Source organism: Falco cherrug, chromosome 4 (assembly GCF_023634085.1).
Source record: "Falco cherrug isolate bFalChe1 chromosome 4, bFalChe1.pri, whole genome shotgun sequence".
In the NCBI taxonomy this organism is placed as follows: domain Eukaryota; kingdom Metazoa; phylum Chordata; class Aves; order Falconiformes; family Falconidae; genus Falco; species Falco cherrug.
Genome location: NC_073700.1, coordinates 42,163,041 through 42,181,803, shown reverse-complemented (window position 1 = coordinate 42,181,803; position 18,763 = coordinate 42,163,041). Strand labels below are relative to the sequence as shown.

General features: G+C 42.1%; 1 protein-coding gene across 1 annotated transcript; it reads right to left on the bottom strand.

Moving 5' to 3' along the window:
- Positions 1-1,378: 1,378 nt before the first annotated feature.
- Positions 1,379-18,457, bottom strand: HAPSTR1 (HUWE1 associated protein modifying stress responses). The gene is made up of 4 exons (XM_055708399.1): positions 18,068-18,457; positions 17,184-17,264; positions 12,804-13,079; positions 1,379-4,723 (listed from the first exon to the last, which is right to left on the bottom strand). The coding sequence occupies exons 1-4, from the start codon at positions 18,285-18,287 to the stop codon at positions 4,479-4,481; spliced, it is 822 nt and encodes a 273-aa protein (XP_055564374.1). The 5' UTR covers positions 18,288-18,457; the 3' UTR covers positions 1,379-4,478.
- Positions 18,458-18,763: the final 306 nt, after the last annotated feature.

Here is an 18,763-nt window from a genome sequence, read left to right as displayed (position 1 = left end):
AATTCCAACAGTGTCATAGTTCTTGTGCACTCCCCCACCACTTCCCATCTTTGCCAAGGAAAATACAGCCCTTTCGTATAGCCCTGGTGTTCAAAACACCCAGATAGCTGCTGTAACACCAGCATCACTGGTCCAAAGTCACTTAGGAAGTGCTGGAACCTCATTACCCACTCTAGAAACATCTAGCTTCCAAGTCTCCTTATAACAGAGCGAAGCGATGCTTCCATACTGTGCAGCAGTGCATTCTGTTTATTCACCGCTACCCCCGCGGGCTTCAGACACATTTAGTTCCCTCTCGAGATGGTCTGACAGAGGCCCAGTGCCAGAATGACCGCAGAAGGCACCAGTGTGGACTACAGAGCCGTTCCACCATAAGCTCTCAGAGCAAGTTTACCAGCCTCACACCATCCGCAGGGGTGACATGCACAGACAAGGCAAGTTTGGAGACAGGCACGCGTACTGACAAGCACCAGCGCCTTCTGCGTTACCTCAAATAACCAGAGGACCTGGCAGGCGCCAACCACAGGGCCCTGTGGCTACCCCAGACAATCGCACCAGCCCCACCTGGTGCAGGGAACACAGAGAACAAGTCAGGTGTGCATTCCTTATTCCTGCCAAAACATTAGTAGCTCTAGGTGAACATTTGAAAGATGCTGGTTTTTTAGAAGTCATTTAAGAATACTTTCCAATTCCCCACTGGAACATTTTACTGGCTAAAAGAAAAAGTGGTAACAAAAAAAACCACAACATTTTTTTTACTTGAAGCTCCTGTGAAATAAAGCTTTCTTTCACAATGAAATTCAAAGACCTGCTGATACAGCCAGTAAATAGTTTGCAGGTTTAGGGACACCCACCTAAAGCAGGAAAAGCTGCTAATTAAAGCACATAATTTCATTTCAGTCCAGAGTCCTTTGCAAGAGATTTGAAAGCTCCACTATTGAAGTCAATACCACTTAACTGGCTAAAGAGATTTTAAGTGAAATAGTTCAAGACATTGTTCTTAAGTATTAGTGATGTTAAACACTGCAGAACATCTTGTACAAATGTAACAGGATGCCCCAATTCCTAATATCTTCGTTAGTCCATAAAAGACAAAGCCCAAGTGTAGCTAGAGCGGCCAGCTACCACCAAATGGCACTCCTAAAGAAAAACCCTACTCTGCAGAGCTAAGCAAGCCTGTCAAGGCACACTGACCAGATCTTGATTTGGGTTTACCGATGGACCGTATTATTCAGAAACTTAAAGAACTACAAAGCAGCCTGATTAGTTGTATTTTTTTTTTTATTAGGTTTATTATGACTTAGAGTTTCTATTACTCCAACTGGGTAAACCACATTTGAGAGTAAGTTTAACTGCAGGACTTCAGTTTCAGCCAAAATCATTTTTGCATTACTTTATTGTAATATAGATTTAAATTTAACATTTAAAACTTACTTCATTAATAAGCAAGCCAAGCTCAGTAGCTTCAGTGCAGGATGTACTTTATGTAACTTGCCGCACATTCATGTTAGATTTGATGTACATGGAGAAGAGACCGGTCAACTGTACGATTCATAGGAGAAAGCAAAAGTAAGCACCATTTTTACCAAACTAAACAGTTCTCAATTCAGTGTTTCTTACAGAAAACTCAATTCACTTCTGGCTCTAGGAGCTGCAGTTTGGAAAATAGCTGAAAGCTATCTCCAGAACATCAATTTTCTACACTGGCACAAGAAATAGTCTTCAAAGCAACAGGTACTGGACTTTTTTATTATTTTTTTTTTTTAAGAGACAACCTGTTCTCCTTGTGTTTACCAGGTGAATACATGCATTTTTGATCATTCTGGCAGAGGTTAACAAAGAGCAAACAACAGCTGGGGCTAAATGAAAAACAATCAAAAAGTTGCCAAATATTTAAGATACAAGCAAAAAAACATTAATGCAACCAGTTTAATATCTAAGCCTGCTTTCTTTCAAAGAAAAATGGCACAAATTAAATAAAAAGCCAGACAAATTTAGTTTTAGGTGGTACTAAACTGAATTAATGCCTCAAAGCATTAATAGGATTTATTTCAATGCAAGGAAGGGGAGAAGTAATTCAAACAGGCTCTGTATATTTGGACTAGACCAGAAGCACTGTTACAGTTTAGTCCACATATGCAGAACTGATACCAATGTGATGTTACCTTTACCACATGTAATAGTAAAGTATATTAGAAGTTGCAGAGCTTAAGCATCTTAGTTGTACAAGCCAGTTAATGAATAAACAGAAGAGCTGAAGACTGGTTCTCACACATGTCCTTTCAGTTCAGGACTCCAGATTTTCCTTTTTAGAACAGAAAAATCCCTCTGCCAACAGCCTAATAAATACTAACACGTATATTTAGATACCATCTTCAAAGTCTTTGTTGAAAATGCAGTCTCCAAATGAAAACTAGCTTTATGCAGTATTAATATTTTACATAAAAAGTCTTATGAATTGTAGTTAATAGCAATAACTGAAATTAATATATACTGAGTCTTCAGGTGATGTGCAAGTTCAGCTATATCACACAGGTGGGGGTTTTGAACAGTTCTTACCGTCTTGCTTTGGACAGTTCTTACACTTGTCCCATAAACTACAGAATCTCTAGCTACAGTACTGTGCAACTGTTGACATCTTCACGAGCTCTTTGATGTAAAGAAATTTGATGGAAGCACCACAAAGCAAGGAAACCATGCTCTCAGTAGAGCCTTGAGTTCTGAGAATTTAACGTATCATTGCTGTCTTGCCTTGACTACAGAACACCAATGAGAGAACACCAGGGTAAAAAGGAGCAAAACTACAGTGAACTCTGCTTCAAATAGGGAAGGTAATACAAAAAAGATCTGACTCTACAAGCATGTAAGCAAAAGTCTTGAAGAGCTGTGTATTAATATGGAGCTCAAGGTGCCTTAACTTAGCTAGAACACCACATTTTTTAGCATTGTGAATCTAGCATAGCTGCATTTCATCCAAGAATCAGCCTACGCTTCCAGTTAAAGCATGCATACACTTCTCTAAATACCCATTGCCAACTTGCAGGTTTGGAGCTGCTCTTGCTCTTTATTCCTCTTATTATCCCTTTCATAGGCAGAGACTCAGAGGCCCAAAGAGCCAGAGCTCTCCACCAAAGACTTGCTGCATCTACATGCCAAAATAGTCAGGACAGTCTTTGAGACTGACACATATCCTTCTGCGCTCAGAAACGGACTTGCAGCAGATCAGCCTTGATCTCTAGTTCAGGTTTAGTTTATGCGTAAGTTATGGCAGCCAGAGTTCAATCCTATGAATGTAAGCTCAACACAAAAAGAAAGCCATTTATCCTTTTTAATTCATCCTTACGGCACATTTATCCAGAGCTTTATAATCACTTCCAGTTTTAAATTGTTTTCTTAGCACTTCACAGAACCTGCATGTCACTCCCTCCTGAAGGAGATGGCATCACACAGAATCTTGTTTTAAGTTAGTCCAAGTTTCCACATGTGACCAGAAGTTTTACTTGTTAGAACACACCCCTTTTCCAACTATTCCCCCTCATTCCCTCTCCTCCCACCCCTCCCCAGCAATGGGCAATTACTTCACAAGAAATGTAAAAATGGGGTATGGGTGTACACAAAACCTACCCTTCACTAATACTGAACAGAAAAGCCTATTTTCCAATTACAGGACATCTTTCTCTAATTTAGGTCAGCACTGGTGCAGTCTGCACTGTGTATGTTTACCACGAGGATAATACCAATAAGTACATATATTTTCTCAAACTGATTTAAAAGCCTATGAAGTTAATTGGGGAAAACTTTAATATTGCTACTTCAGAGCACTAAAACACACAAAGTGAATCCAATAAAGATCCTTGTATTGATTCAATATTAAGTATTAATTGCATGACCATCATAGCACCTCTTTACATTATCACACAATCACCAGAATTATCAACTGCTTTTAAAACTAAAAAGGGTACAGTCCAATATTTATAACTTGCACACTGTTACTATATAGAAACTAGGTGCATGGTACAGTGCTGCAAAAATGGAAGCCTGCAGTTTTGACAAAGATGCCAAGTCATGTTGTAGACAATTTCAGTCAAACTGGCAATACTGTTTAAGCAAATACTCAACACAGCAGGAAATAAAGGACAAAAAAAAGCATTCTATAACCAAATAAACATCTGAAATTTCCTTTCCCTTTAAGAATACAAGTAAGGTCACTTTTAGCCTTGGAACGGATACATGTTTGCTTATGATGATCTTGCTAACTACTACACAATATCTGATGTCCTCTGCTAAGAATATAGTTTAAGAAAGCCGCAGTTACAAGAGGCATCTAATGTAATACCTAAAATTTCCTTTATGGCATTTACTGAACTCATTTGTCTTAAACAGTGAATATGGAAAGATGGCCTCATGTTTCCTTTTCAATAGTACTCTGAGGATCAAGTGGCTTTCAAGCAGCATGGTGGGTTTGAAATTTTTGCAGTTTAGATCATTCTGTTGCGTTTATGAGTTGGTGAGTCTGTAATGACATCGCCACACTGGGCTGAGGTACGCTTTCTAGTTCCACCATTGTCCAAGTGGAGTGCCATTTCTTCTGATATGAAAGTGTTCAAATCAACATCATGGAGTCCATTTCTCCTTCGACTAGCATTGGAGCCACTGCTCACGTGAGTGGGCGAGCCTGGGGTACTTGAGCGAACACTTATACTAGCCATTGCACCACTAAGACCTAGGGGGGGAAAAAAAAAGAAAAAGTATTTAGGTCAAACAGTAAAGAAAGTTAGTTTCCCTATGTGTGGCAGAAGGGATTACGCTTATCTGACCTCTAGCAAGATAAAGACACTTCATCCTACTATTTGTACCACACGTATTTGAAGCCCGGACCACACCTTCCCAGCTTTTAGTCCGTGTAAGAATCCAGCTATTACTAGAACTGCTTTTTATGGCATTAAAATGAGTTTGTGAGGTTTGAACAGCACACTACAGCAAATGCTAGCCTCACAAGCATGACACGCTGTTCAGAAGTATGTGTGCATATGCAATTCAGTATGAAGGCTTCACATTAGACCAATAGTTACACAGATGGAAAGTCCCCTACCCAAGGGCTTTCCAGGTTGACCTGACACTGTCTTGCTTCAAATGCCATTGCCACCCTGCTCCCTTTCACCCCCTCAGTCACTGCTGTTCTAAAAAACTGCAGTACAACAGTAGATTTCAGACAGGTGTATACCAAAGCTTTTCCTTTAAAAACTAGCTGTATTTCACAGCTGATGCTCTTAGGCAATGCATTAGTACCAGCAGAATTCAGAACAGCACTTAAAACAACAAGTGAAGCAAGACAACATGTCAATCCCCCCAAAATGTGCTACTGACAGATCTGATCCAAAACACTGTCCCAGCTTACACCAGGTTTGTGTTCAGATTTTTTTATGTGTTCAGATTATTAAGAAAATGTTTAAATAAAACAAGCTTTTCTTGTAGAAATAAGGCCACAAACAAGAAAACCATGAACTTCGTAATAAATTGAACTTTTTGTCTTCAGTAATGTTACTATTACAACTTTGCAAAAGCAGAACATTCCAAAACATAAGTTTAGTAAAGGGTGGTTGGTACATCAAAGCCTAACAATTCTTCTCAATTTGGAATTCAGGTATATTTGTAGATAAACAGGAGCTCAGAGAAAAGACAAACATCTTTGAATTTTCTTAATAATAGTCAGATTTGAAGCAGTTATGATAGCAAAAACATCTGTTGGCCCTAGAAATAAGCTACCCAAGCAAGAGTCATGCAGGAAGATGAGCAGCATAACAAGGTCTACATCTGTGTATTTTTCTAGTAATAAGAACAAGGCAAGGAAGCTGTCCACAAAGATTTCTCAGTAACCTTCAAAATCTTGAATTCTCAGAGGTTCTCCAGCCTCAAGTACTCTGTGCCTCTGTCAAGCCATTGTACATCTTGTATATTAAATGGCTTTACACACAGACATCTTCATATATGGTCAAGTAGGTAGCCAGATGCCACATGCTGACAAGTAAAGCCCAACAGAACCCCAGCTATTAGCTGCTGACAGGCCAAATAAGCAACTTCGGAGGCTCTGTGAGCCGACTGCTAGAGCTACTAGGTCAGTTGACAAACCTCAACTAGAAGATAAATTCTAAAGCCATGTGCAGCAATGACAGGTTGGCACACAAGTCAGGATAGAACAGGCTAACCAATTTCACACTAATGTGCATCACTGTTGAGTGAACCACTTAATGCTTCGATCTTATAACAGCAGAGGATACACTTTCGCACAGTTAGAGCATTACACAGCAACCAGTAGAAGTAGCCACTAATCCTGATGCTTTCTTCGAGCTTTTGCTTACAGCTCATTCAACCATGACTCAGAAGCATGGTCTGAAGTCTGACAGAGACCATGCAGGTTTCATTAATGTTAAAGTAATTTTTCATTCATAATGGCAGAAAGGATTTAAACATCAGAACCTGGCTTAGCGAAGAGATAATTCAGAAACCAGGTTTGTTCCAGTACTCCCAACCATTATAAAGGAGAGGTTCTGATACATCTACCAAAGAAAGTAAAGCAGCTCACTGGCAACAGACAAACGAGCAGAAAGCCAATTCAGACATCATTAACTTGGATTAACCACCAATGTGCAAAATTTGGGCAGGTAACAAATCACTTCACAATTCAAAGACAACAGCAACTGGCATGACATACATTAGAAAGTATTAATTGATCCTGTACATTTGAACCGGAAAAAATCTGACAGTGCACAGAAGGTGATGTTGTTTCAAATCCAAATTGGCATTGCAGACATTGCCCCCACACCACTATTCCTGGCAAAATTGCTCTGAACATAAGTTCAGTGTTATTACTTCCACCAAGCATCAACAATTTACACCACTTGTCATTTACATTATACAACCCATAACCAAATGGCTAGTATACTATTTCAGTTTTATCATGACATCTTCTCATTATGTCTAGTGCCCAACTAAGGAGAGAAAATTTAGTCTAAATAAACCCCAAAACTGGCCTGTGATGAGTGATGCCAAAAAATGTGTCCTCACAAGAACTGTGTTTTTAAGCAGAGCCTTTTCAAGTAACAAGCATTTTTTTAAATTAGCAGATACATAAGTCAGAATTAAAAGATGCATCTGTAATACGCTGCAGCATATTCTAAAACAGACTGCCAAGGTTTGCAAGCAGTGCCTCAAGCAGGCATTGACTTTCCAATATTTAGGTAACACTGAATCACTGCACATTTAAATACACAGACAACCTTCAGTAGATGATTAAGAAGTTAAAATCTTCACTCGATCCCAGTGTCAGAGGCAGGAGACTAGTTCTGAATTAATTTCTACAAATACAGAGGTACAAGGATATTGCATCACAACACGAACTTCTAGTTGCAGTTTCATCTTGCATCTCATACAGGTATTTAGTACTGAACTAGTCAGTAACAGTCATTACTGAGTATGCTAACAGACTGAGCAAGAGTGACAATTTGCTATCAGTTACTGACAGTTAACCGTATTACACAGCACTACACATCAATCCGAGAGAGCAGAACTGGCAAATGAAACATTGAGATCACAGTCTCGGATCAGGTAAGCAAGCTAACGTGGAAGAGTCAGAAAATGTAAGGCATGCACTGAAATATCAAGTTGCCATTTCATGACAGCAACATCTTTGAAGACAATCAGCAATGCAACTGAAAAGATCTATTTTTTTTGTTGTCACAGAAAGCATGTTTCAGAAGCCATGATGCAGTTTATTTTTTCTTGAAAGGTTGTTGTAATGTAAAGAGGAAATCTCAGAAAAGGCATTTTTGAGAGTTATTCTGACTAAGTAAGTGTTCAGTGGGCCCCGACACCTCTTCCCAAAGCATTTAACTATTTAAATCAATAAAGCAAGCAGTAATAGACACTAGGAAGTAGTAAAATGACATTGTTACCAATGCCATTTCACAACCTCAAATTTCAATACTGTGATTAACATGACCTAGTCACAGGTACATCAGCTATGTATAGACAAGACAGATGCCAACACACTACGGTGTCTTTACTTCTTTAATGATCCAATGACCACTTCTGAAGTCTCCTACAGCCTTCTACAGGAGACATTTCCTTTTTTACTACAGGCCTTTAAAAAAAAGAACACAGCTCCCTCCTCCTTTTTTAAAGGTGAAAAGATTAAAGTGGAGGGCATATCTGAAATATTTCACAGTACTTATTACATTCTCATTCCTGCCATATCTTTCAGTCATCAGCAACATAGCTTCAAATGGCATTTCATACCAGTAACCTCACCAGAAAAGCTATATGCTAAAGCATTTATTATAGTACTACTAAAAGATGCTGCAGTATAGAAGAAACTGACTGGTACTAGCTAGTTTATAAGTAAATACTCTCCAAAACTATCAGGTGATTAGAATGCCCAGCTTATAGTATGTTTTATAGAGTATGAAATACTTAAGGTAAATGAACTTGCTAATTGAGTTGACAGTTCTATCAATACTGGCCTAAAACTGTAGATGCCATTTTATCAGCACTGTACTCATTATAGACATGGATACAAGTTATGCCGTGGTAATGACCTGAAAAAGATACTGGGTAACTACTGTTCAGTTTAGTAACAGTATTAACTATTGTTTTTCAAAAGTTTTTATCAGGAAGTACGAAAAAGAACATTCATGCTTAAGTGTGACTAGAGCAGGAATTAATTAATAACCCCAGATAAATACAAAATGGCATGCAGACAGATCCTTGTCGTCACTCCTGTCATACTCACCCTTTCACAGCACTGCTCAAAGAGCAAATTTTAATAGTACATACTAATATACAACTCTTTATAGCTGTATCTACACAACCTTTAAATTAAACTTTCAAACTGTATCTGAACTATGCTCTCCTACCCTCCGCTTCTACCAACTGCTGCTTCTCCACTCCACCAACAACTGCTGATGTTTTATACAGCAGTTTAGCATTTGGAGAAGAGAATAAGGAAGCCTAATGGGAATCCAGGCTCTTTTTTTAAAAGGGGCCAAGCCCCACACTTCTACATGCTAGAGCAAGGGTTCCCTCACTCTGCCCCAAAGAGACCAAATCACATTAGTGATACACATCAACATCAAAGCAAAGGAAAAGAAAAACCAACAGTCCCTCACTGTGCTGTTGCCTGTTCACATCTCTTTTAGTTACGAAATCTCAAGTCTAACACATTTCAGCATTGCCTTCCTAAGCTTGCTTCTTCCACCTCCTCAAGTCATAGCATTTTCTCCCATTATGCTGGCAGAATAGCTTATAAAGCATGGAGCACATCCCACAGTAAGAGACCAAAGCATCATTTCAAACACGGACTGTGCACCAGCACAAGCACTGCAAGATTTGGTATGCCAACTACAGCCAGGCAGAAAATGACCTCACACATGTCAGCTTTTGGGAATCTTATGACTATTTAGCTCAGTTTGATGTAATTCTGTCATTTGAAACTCTTGTCTTCCAGAGCTGGATGTGGCAATATGTGTCCAGAAAGTAGCATAGGTATGGATGCATCTTCACTTATCAGCAATGACATTTTAGGGACTGCTAGAAGTTAAAAATTCAATGCTATCTTCAAAATGCTGAACAATAAAAGTATTATCACCTACTATCACATCTTAAAATGTTAAGCACCAATAAGACACACAGTTCTTGAAGTTTCAGAAAAAGCCACCTGAACTTCAGAGTAAAACAGTATTAACTTGAGCTAGCTAATCAGCTTTTCTTGAAGGCTTAACTTCTCAGGTATTCACAGTTCAAGTTACCAGCCATGTTGTATTTCAAAGGTTACCCATCAGCACACAAATAATTGAGAGCTCATGTTATGGAAAAGGATTTTTATTATTATTTACCAGTTTACTCCCTTAAGACCTTACTTGATTTCCAGAACTCCTTCTCAAGTACCCTTAAATCACATACAGATTTCAGTAACAGTTGCACAGCATACAAGCCACAGAGTTAAAAGAGGTAGATCACATACACCTTGATCATTGTGTCACTGTACTTTTTGTCATGACCCTTCTGTCACGATCATTTACTTTTAGCTACTGTAACAAGTCTTGGAAGAACAACAGTAGAGAAGTTCCCTTATAGCACAAGGACTATTGACAACTAAATCCACAAGACTGAATTTTGGGTTCAGAATCCCTAGCTTTTGTCAAGAAAACTGTCAACTACCTTGCGGAGCTATCACATAGGTAAGGTATTAGCAAGGTTTGAGACTGAAGAAGTAAGGCTAGAATGCCAGTTTTAACAGATTTCGGATACAACATACAGTTTTAAAATTGTACTGATACCTAAAGATGCTCTTCTCTAATGTTGTAGTCAAGGGCATACACCCAGAATTGTGTTTGATGTTTCAGGAAATAATTAGCTGTTTTGTTACCACATCTTCTGTTGAAGTTTTCAGATGTGATTATGAAGCTTTTAAGAGCTTACATGATCAAAATGCAGCTATTTCCCTCATCACAGAGCCAGATCAGCAAGTTTAGCACCATGGTCTTTAGACATATATTACTACCTATTTCTGAGAAGTCAATAAACCAACACTGCCTCCACAGAGCTTTATTTGGTGTTGCAGATTCATATCTATCCCTGCTTCACTAAGAGCAGAAAATTCTAGCATTGTCCCTCAAATCTAATTCAGCCTATCCATATTTCCAATACATAAATACTCTTATTTCCACAGAAAGCCTAACAGCACAAAGCCAGATTCCTTTACAAGCCAGTCAAAAGCTCCTCTCAAAGCCCTAGTCCTCTACACTTGCTGAGACCACTACTCACTATTGTCAGGCTTTCTCACATTTCCTCACAATACCTAGAGGCAAAGCACTTAAAACAGCCTGCCAAAAATAAAGACAAGCATAAAACTACAGAGGACATTAATTTGCACATACCTGAAGACCCTACAAAGTTTCAAAATCAAAACAGATCCGAGAAGCCCTATAATAAACAGGAGAACAGTTTGGAAGATTGTTTAATCACAGCTTCCTTAAAGAAAATGAGGGGAGAAGCTGGAGGAATGCAGGCATATGCAGGCAATAGCCTAAAAACAGTTATGAGGCTGAATACAAGCCTAGTCACTAAAGGATTAGCACAAAAGCATTTGTGTCAAAGACCAGACTGAAACTGATATCAGGAGAACCTAATCCAGAAGGTGACTGACATGCAACCTTGTCAACCAGCTGATGAAGAGTGCATTTCTAGCCCCTGCAGTGCCAGTACAGAGCAGGAAACTTCCTAGTCTTCATGACCTTATATTAGATTATGAAATATTAAAGAATACCTCATGGTTCAGACTCCCATGCTATAGAGAAGCAACTTCCATAAGTCATGTCTATACAAAGCTGATTTTAAGAAATACAAGGAGCTGAAAGTGCCCACGTTTACTCCGCTTGAGAGCTCACTGTGCTGAAGTGAGTCCAGCAAGCTTACTCTCAGCTGAGAGTAAGCCTTTGTAGTTAGAGCTAACTGCACACTGGATTCAACTACAGTTTCAGAAAAAAAAATTTAAAGAGTTTTATCACATCCTATCAGGTGAAAGTCAGCTTCTGCAGTTGCTCTACTCATGAAATTAGCTTTACCTACTGAATAAGCCATACTGATCCACAGAATTCTCTAGCCAGCTTCCAATATGAGACAGACAACTGCCAAAAACTACAACTCAGTAGAAGCTTGATTTAAATGGCAACAGAGCAGCAAACAATACCAGAATCAGGCTGTCACCTAGACAGTAACAGCATCTGGCTATGTACCTTGAAAAACCACTACAGCACTGCAGAAGCAAGGCTGCATTTTCACAAATACACTCATCTCGTTAACTCATGAATTCCACCCCACACTGGGAATACTGTGACAATAAGAATTTCATTTAAGTTTCACAGGCTGTACTTCTAGGTAGCTTGATTTTTATTTTTAGAATGGTCAACTATTCATAACTCAAGGTATCTGCTACACTTCAGGATTTTACAAGGTATAAAACCCACAGATGAACCGATTTATTTCACCTCAGGAGCTTTTAAAACACATTTTTATCACTTGCTAGGTAACAGTCCAATACAGAATAAGCTAGAGAATACAGATATCTGGGAAGATAAAGACACACCACCAACGGGGGCAGGGGGGGGGCAGGCAGGGAGGAAGGAAATTCAGTATGACATTGGAAGACAATTTAAGTCTGAAAGCAAACTAAGTTCCAAACTGGACAAATACACAATGATGAGCAACTAAAGTACACTTTGCAGAGTATTTTAGAGTAGAATGCTAAACCATATTAACCAGTGCACAGTAACAAGGGTACTACAGTGAGATGAGGTACCCCAGACAGAACCTTCAGGCATTACATTTCCTCCTTAACCCCACAAGTATTTGCTATTAGCCAAATCTTAGTATTTAACTAGTTGCTAACATAGTATTATCATTTTCCAAGATTTCTGTTTACTTCAGCATTGGTATGAATGCCAAGTCTCTTCATGCTTCAAAGACACTACCAAGAGTTGATACTTAACTGTTGAGTTCACAGCTGCGGAGTATTACACACCCAAACATCATTTTTATACAGTACCTTTTCCTCATTCAAAATATTTGACTATGCAGCTTTCTACTAGCTAACATGCCTTACACATGCAAAAACTCCCTTAGAGATCAGATACGCCTTCATCTGAAACAGCAGCTACATGACATAATATGACACGAGCAAGAACAAGACATGCCTTACAACCCCCCACCCAATTTTAACCAAGTAGGATTGAAAAAGTTACTGTTACCATGCAGAGCTATGGCTTCACGGAAGGGTTGCAAATCAGTCTCTACAGATGAGCTAGTTTCTGTTGAAGTAGCTCGGTTAGGGGATACTACAGTCAGTCTTGGGGGAGCTCTAGAATTTCTTGGAGGAGGAACTTTCCCACATAGGAAGCTGATCAAGTCTTCTCTACGAATAGTTCTTCTGCGTTTTTTAACCCAAGCTAACACATCCTTATTCCGACGCTGATAGCCAATCTGAATTCCTACATCAAAGCTTCGCTGATGGGCATCCACACTTTCTGTAAGAAGACAGAAAAAAGTTTTAGTGTTACAGATAGAGCAATGTATAGTATTGGCACATCACTGATGCAGCTTTCTGTCAACCACGAAGCCAACCACGGGAAAGAAGTCCATCTTCTACAGGTTACTGTAATGCAGTACCAAGTTAGCTGTAACAAATGAGCTAGCATTGAAGATTAGTTCAATTAAACCTAAAAAGAGTATTAACTAAAAATTCCACACACTCTTTAGAAATCAGAAAGTCAACTCAAGCACCACCTGAACAGCATTTACTGTTATTTCAGGTCACCAGTGCAGCACTGCTTATGAAACCATATTGTATTAACATTAAAATCATACTTTGAGCTTGTCAGTCTCAGGAAGGTACTTAAAATCAACAGACAATGCACTTTAAGAGACACACTCTGCATCAGTACAGTCAGGAAACCCCACACAAAGAGTAACTGCTTTTCTTGACTCTAACAAGTAAGGAATTTTCAGAACTCAGATGTGTTTAGAGTTGCCCTAGTTTCATCAAATTTCAATTGCAGAGGCAATTTGCAGGAGGCCATAGTTTTGAAAACTAGTTAAGGCAAGTGTCCCCAATGCCTTTCAAGTCTAAGAAAATTTCCTTCCCCATTTAAGATCTCATTGCAACTTTAATATACAAGACCTTTGAACATGTATTATTTGCAATTAATCCTACCACAAAATGCAATTTCTTCCTCCATTGAAATAACTGGTCACCTGTGCACATCAGTTACAACTGCACTTCCAAGCAGCACTTAAGCACCTTGTATTACATTGCTTTCCAGCTTTGGTAAGTACATTTCTGGTTACTAGTTTAAGTACAAGTAAGTTTCAGACAGCAGTAACAGGTGGGACAAACTCTATTCTCTACACAACCGCACTCATCTTGTCATAGATTTGTTATCAGAGCTTTGCCAATAAGTACTTCGGTTTTATGAGAATCACTGCAATGTTAATCTTGCTCCATTAAAATGGACAAGAAAAGACATCAACATATCAGTCCGATTTCATTTACTTGATTTCTATAGACTTCTTTAAATCTGGTAGAGCCAATTAAAACAGCTTTTTATATTGCTTTACTAATGAAGTCCAGATAAGAGCTATTTGCTCAGAACACTATTAAGAGACTTAAGAACAGCTGTCCAAGATGTCGGTTTACAGGTAAACCAAGTGGCATATACATCTAATCTAGTTTTCTCACACTCAAAAAAATTTATCCCTATTAAATGCTATTCTTAGGCTTACATTCTAAGGCAGCACTGCATGGTCCACAAGACAGCACTAAAAATCTACACTATCAAAGAGCAGCACCAGAAACTTAACACAACCCACCAAAAGCAAAAACACCTTAAACTGATCATAGTTAAATCTTGGGGCTTTCAGAATATAAGCTACACTGGCATTTACACCAAGTATACTTAACATGGGAGTTACTTTTATGCACTCTAGGAGTATTTTGCTTATGCTGCTTTCTAATCAAAAGGCTAGATTTGCAAATGTGAATTCCTGTGAAAGCAATGGCAACTTGACAGATTATTCCTCCAGCCATTTTATACTCCACCGCAGCTTAGACTCCAATGCACTCACAGTAAGAGCTACTCAAACACTTCAGAGCCAATTTGAAAACTGACAATATTCCTTTAATCACTTCCTGCAATACCATGAGAAAGTCCTTCTGAGAGATGAAAAGGCTACCTTTATGTCAATAAACCATTTTCCTCACCTACAAAAATGCTTTACAAAAGGACAAACACGAACTAGTTATGAGGTCAAATGCAATGACTGCTGATGTAACCTGGACAAGTTTTAGGCATCATTACACCCTGGGAAAGATTAGATTTATGGAAAAGCTACAACTACTTTAAGAAGTTGAACTGGCCAAATACAAGCAGTCATATTTCACATATTCTGAAATTACCAATTCAAAACTAACATCAGTACGCTCTGCTCATTAGGCTCAGAAGTCTTATTCTAACGTATGCCTAAGACTTTCTACAGTGCCCTTAAGTTTTCAATCCTACATTGCAAGCCACGCCTACACCTCTTCAGCACAATCTGGAAGATAATCAAATGTCTTTAAATGCAGCTGCTATCACCAGCACCAATTCCTGATCTAAGACATTCAGTGTGGTATAGTACTAAACTTCCATTTTCAGAAAAAATGCTGACATTCAAGGCATCACGGCATTCTCCCTACACACTCTTCCTCATGTAGCTCTTGTTAAAAAGAATTGTGATGCTTCAAAAATCCAAACATTTAGCAGATCAGAAACCAGCTGACAGGGCAAGAGGCAGTTTGTCATGTTCAGTTTATCACACGAAATACTTCTCCAGTGTTTTGACAGGGTCCTCCAAAATACAGACATTAATGAGTACGTGAGAAATGGATTTTTGAAGAGCCATGTTCATCACAAGGGAAGGCAAATTCATATTAAGAGATTGCAACTTGCCTAGTGTGCCAGTGTCTAGCTGGTTCTACCCATGTTCTCAACAAAGTTCTACCCAGTTGGAAGTTAGTTTAGAATTGAAAGATGGCAGTTCTGAAAAACTGAAGTACTTCAACACTTGAAGATCCATTTGAAGGAAAGACTTGTTTTGGGTGCTGTTTTTTCAACTATTACAGTACACCTAACTGAAGACAGCTTCCTACTTAAATTCTAGTTTCCCTGATCACCACATATATACTCTCCTGTTAACCACGGTATTACACAAAAATAGTGCTCATTTTGCCTATATCACAAGTAATCAAGTGATTTACTTAAAAATAAAACAGCCTAAGTCTTTGTAGCAAATACATTAAGGGAGAGCAATACGATTTATAAAAAAGGTCTGTAATTATTTATTAACATCACCTGCTGCTACTCCTGCACCATGATCAAGTGACTAGTGTCCCAGACCACGTTCTAGTGACCCACTCCCTCAGGCCAACACCTACATGATGTTCTGCCCCTTTAGATGACCCATGACATAAACAACATTTAAATGCATTTTCTGCAAGAGTCAAGTCTCTGGCAGTGAGGCTTATGCATCTACATTTCCTCCTTGCTCCATCCACATCTGTCAAACCTGATCAGCCATCACAAACATGTTCCTAAGTTCAACTGCTTAAAGCAAATTAAAACAGGAAAACCGGAGACAATTGAAAGAATATGCAGGTAGAACTACCAATAATGCTGTACAGACCAAGAAAAAATATACCCCTCCCAACTAAAAAAAAAAAATATCAAACTACAAGCCAGAAAAACAACTCTGAACTTCAGGTTTTTCCTTCTGAGGAATGGAAGACAGTTAACAATGGGAATCACATTGTGCCAGTTTAAGCCTCCACTGATAGGGATACCATTTTTGTACAACCTTTTAAACAAACCAGAAACCTCTGAATGGTATGAATAATTCTTCTACAGACAAGAATTCTTGTGACAATCCAAAGAACAGCAGAGTGCAGAAACAAATCCTGACAGGTGTAGACACACACTAAAACAGCACAAGAGCCTAGCCACATGCAGAGTGGATTCTTATCGAAGTTCTGGCTAACACCACTTTCTTTACAGCCACCCTGGACACAGTCGCAATGACATTCAGTGGTTAAAATAAACTGGGAGGCTTACTTCAGACGCCTCACTCAGATGAAAATATAGCTCTGTCACGTAACATCTATGCAGAATTTTACAAACACTAAACCCAACCTATACTCCACTGCAAATGACATGTATTATACTGATATCCCAACATTTAACATGCCATGAAATATACAAAACACAGGAAATGTAAGCACTGCTTAATAAGCTACTGCACTCTTCCCTTGAATGCATGAGAGTGAGCCACACAAAAAAAAAATCCCTTTTTCAAGGGTCTCCAAGTGAAACAGCTTTTAAGCTATTAGTCACTGACATGAGGCAACAGAAAAAATTCAGCTACCGTCAGCTAAAGTGGCCCAGAGAAAACTTGCAAGATTCAGGAAGCAGTCTCGGGTTAGATTTTATCAGGGTGAATAAGAGACATTAACAGGCCCTGCTTATGAGTAAGCGGGGCAGGAGGCAGAGCGGCCCGGCTCGGCGGGGAGGGCCGCGGGGGCAGCGGGGGCAGCCCCTTACCTTTGTAGAGGTTGGTGACCGCAGTGGCGGCGTTCTGGAAGGGGACCCAGAGGGAGAGCCCCGGCTGCTGGCACACCCGGTCTGCAGGGAGGGAAGGACACACGCTGTTTATTTTGGAGTCACCAACTCCGAACGGCCATGTTAGGTTTCGCCATTTTGTTCCACCTTCTGAAGGCAACTCGGGATCAGGGCCGAGAAGGGCGGGCGGGCAGCGGCCCGGCCCCGGGCAGCGGGCACGGCGGTGCCCCCAGCCCGCCGGGAAGGCGCCCGGCGCGGCCCCCGCCCGCAGCCCCCGCCGCACAATGGGGCCGGCCCCTCACTTCGCCATTTTGTCGGAACCTCTTCCCCGGGCCGAGCGTCGGGAGCCGCCGCCGGCAGGGCCGGGCCTCCCGGGCAGCCCCCACCCTCCCCGCCCCCGCCGCTCCCGGGCACCCGAAGGGCTCGCCCCCCGCCGGAGCGCCCTGCCTCCCCGGGGCCGCCCGGGCCCCGCCGGCCGCCCGCCCGGGCCGAGCTCGCCGCCAGCCGCCAGCCCCGGGGCGGGGGCGGCCGGGCCGGGCCGACGCCAGAGCCGGCCCAGGCCGCCGCGCCGGAGCCCGCGGAGGGCGACGTCCGGGCCGCGGCCGCGGTTCGCCCTCACGCCATTTTGTTTTCCCGTCTGCCTCTATGGACGGGCGCGGAGCCCCCGGGCCGGAAGCCCGCTCCTCCCCCTGCCCAGGCCGCTCTCGCCGCCACATCCCCTTTGTGAAGCCGCGGCCCTGTTGCCACCCCACCGCCGGCGCCCCGCGGCCACATCCGCGGGCCCGGCCCCGGGCCCCCCCGCCCAGCCCCAGCGGAGCCCCCCGGCCCGGCCCGCCCCAGGCCCCGCCGGCCCCCGCCCCGCTCACCCTTGTAGAGCTGCGCCACGGCGGTGGCCGAGTTCTGGAAGAGGTGCCAAAGCTTCTGCTGCTTGTGCTCAGGCTGCGCCGCCGCCTCGTCCTGCAGCTCCGGGGCCAGCGCCTCCTCCTGCTCGGCCTCGGCCAGGCACTGCCGCTCCCACTTGCTGAACCAGTGCTCGGGCCCGTGCTCCTGGATCTCCGCCTCGCCCTCCTCCTTCTTGTCCTCCATCCTCCGGCCGGCTCCGCGTTCCGCCTCGCAGGCCCGGCCCCGCCAGACAGCTGCGCTCGCCTCCCCTCCGCAGCCAGGCCGGCCCTACCTCACCCCCATGCTCCCAGGCCCGGCCCGTCAGCCCACCCGCCCGCCGGCTCCAAACACACTGAGCACCGGCGCCGCCCCAAGCACAGTAAAAGCTCGTCGGAGACGCCTTGAAACGTGCTGCCGCCTAGAGCCCGCCCCCTCCCGCCATTGGCCTCTGCTGCCCCGGCACCGACGGTTTGAACGGCACCTCAGGCTCTCACTGGTCTGTCCGCACATCCATCATGACGTCCTCTCGGGGGCGGGCCCTCTCGCAAGATTGGTTACCCCGCCACACACCCGTGCGCAGTGTCGTTGGCCGCGGGGCGCAAGCGCAGTGGCCTCCCCCGGCGCGGCCGGGCCCTCCCCCTGGCGTGATGCGCTGGGTCCTGAGGCGGCTCCGCCCGCCC

Excerpts from the sequence above, each read along its gene's own strand:
- HAPSTR1 (XM_055708399.1), bottom strand. The coding sequence starts at position 18,287 with ATGGAGGACAAGAAGGAGGAGGGCGAGGCGGAGATCCAGGAGCACGGG. Across the intron at positions 17,265-18,067 it reads CGTGGCGCAGCTCTACAAGG|ACCGGGTGTGCCAGCAGCCG; the intron begins GTGAGCGGGGCG and ends CCCTCCCTGCAG. Across the intron at positions 13,080-17,183 it reads GGTCACCAACCTCTACAAAG|AAAGTGTGGATGCCCATCAG; the intron begins GTAAGGGGCTGC and ends GTCTTCTTACAG.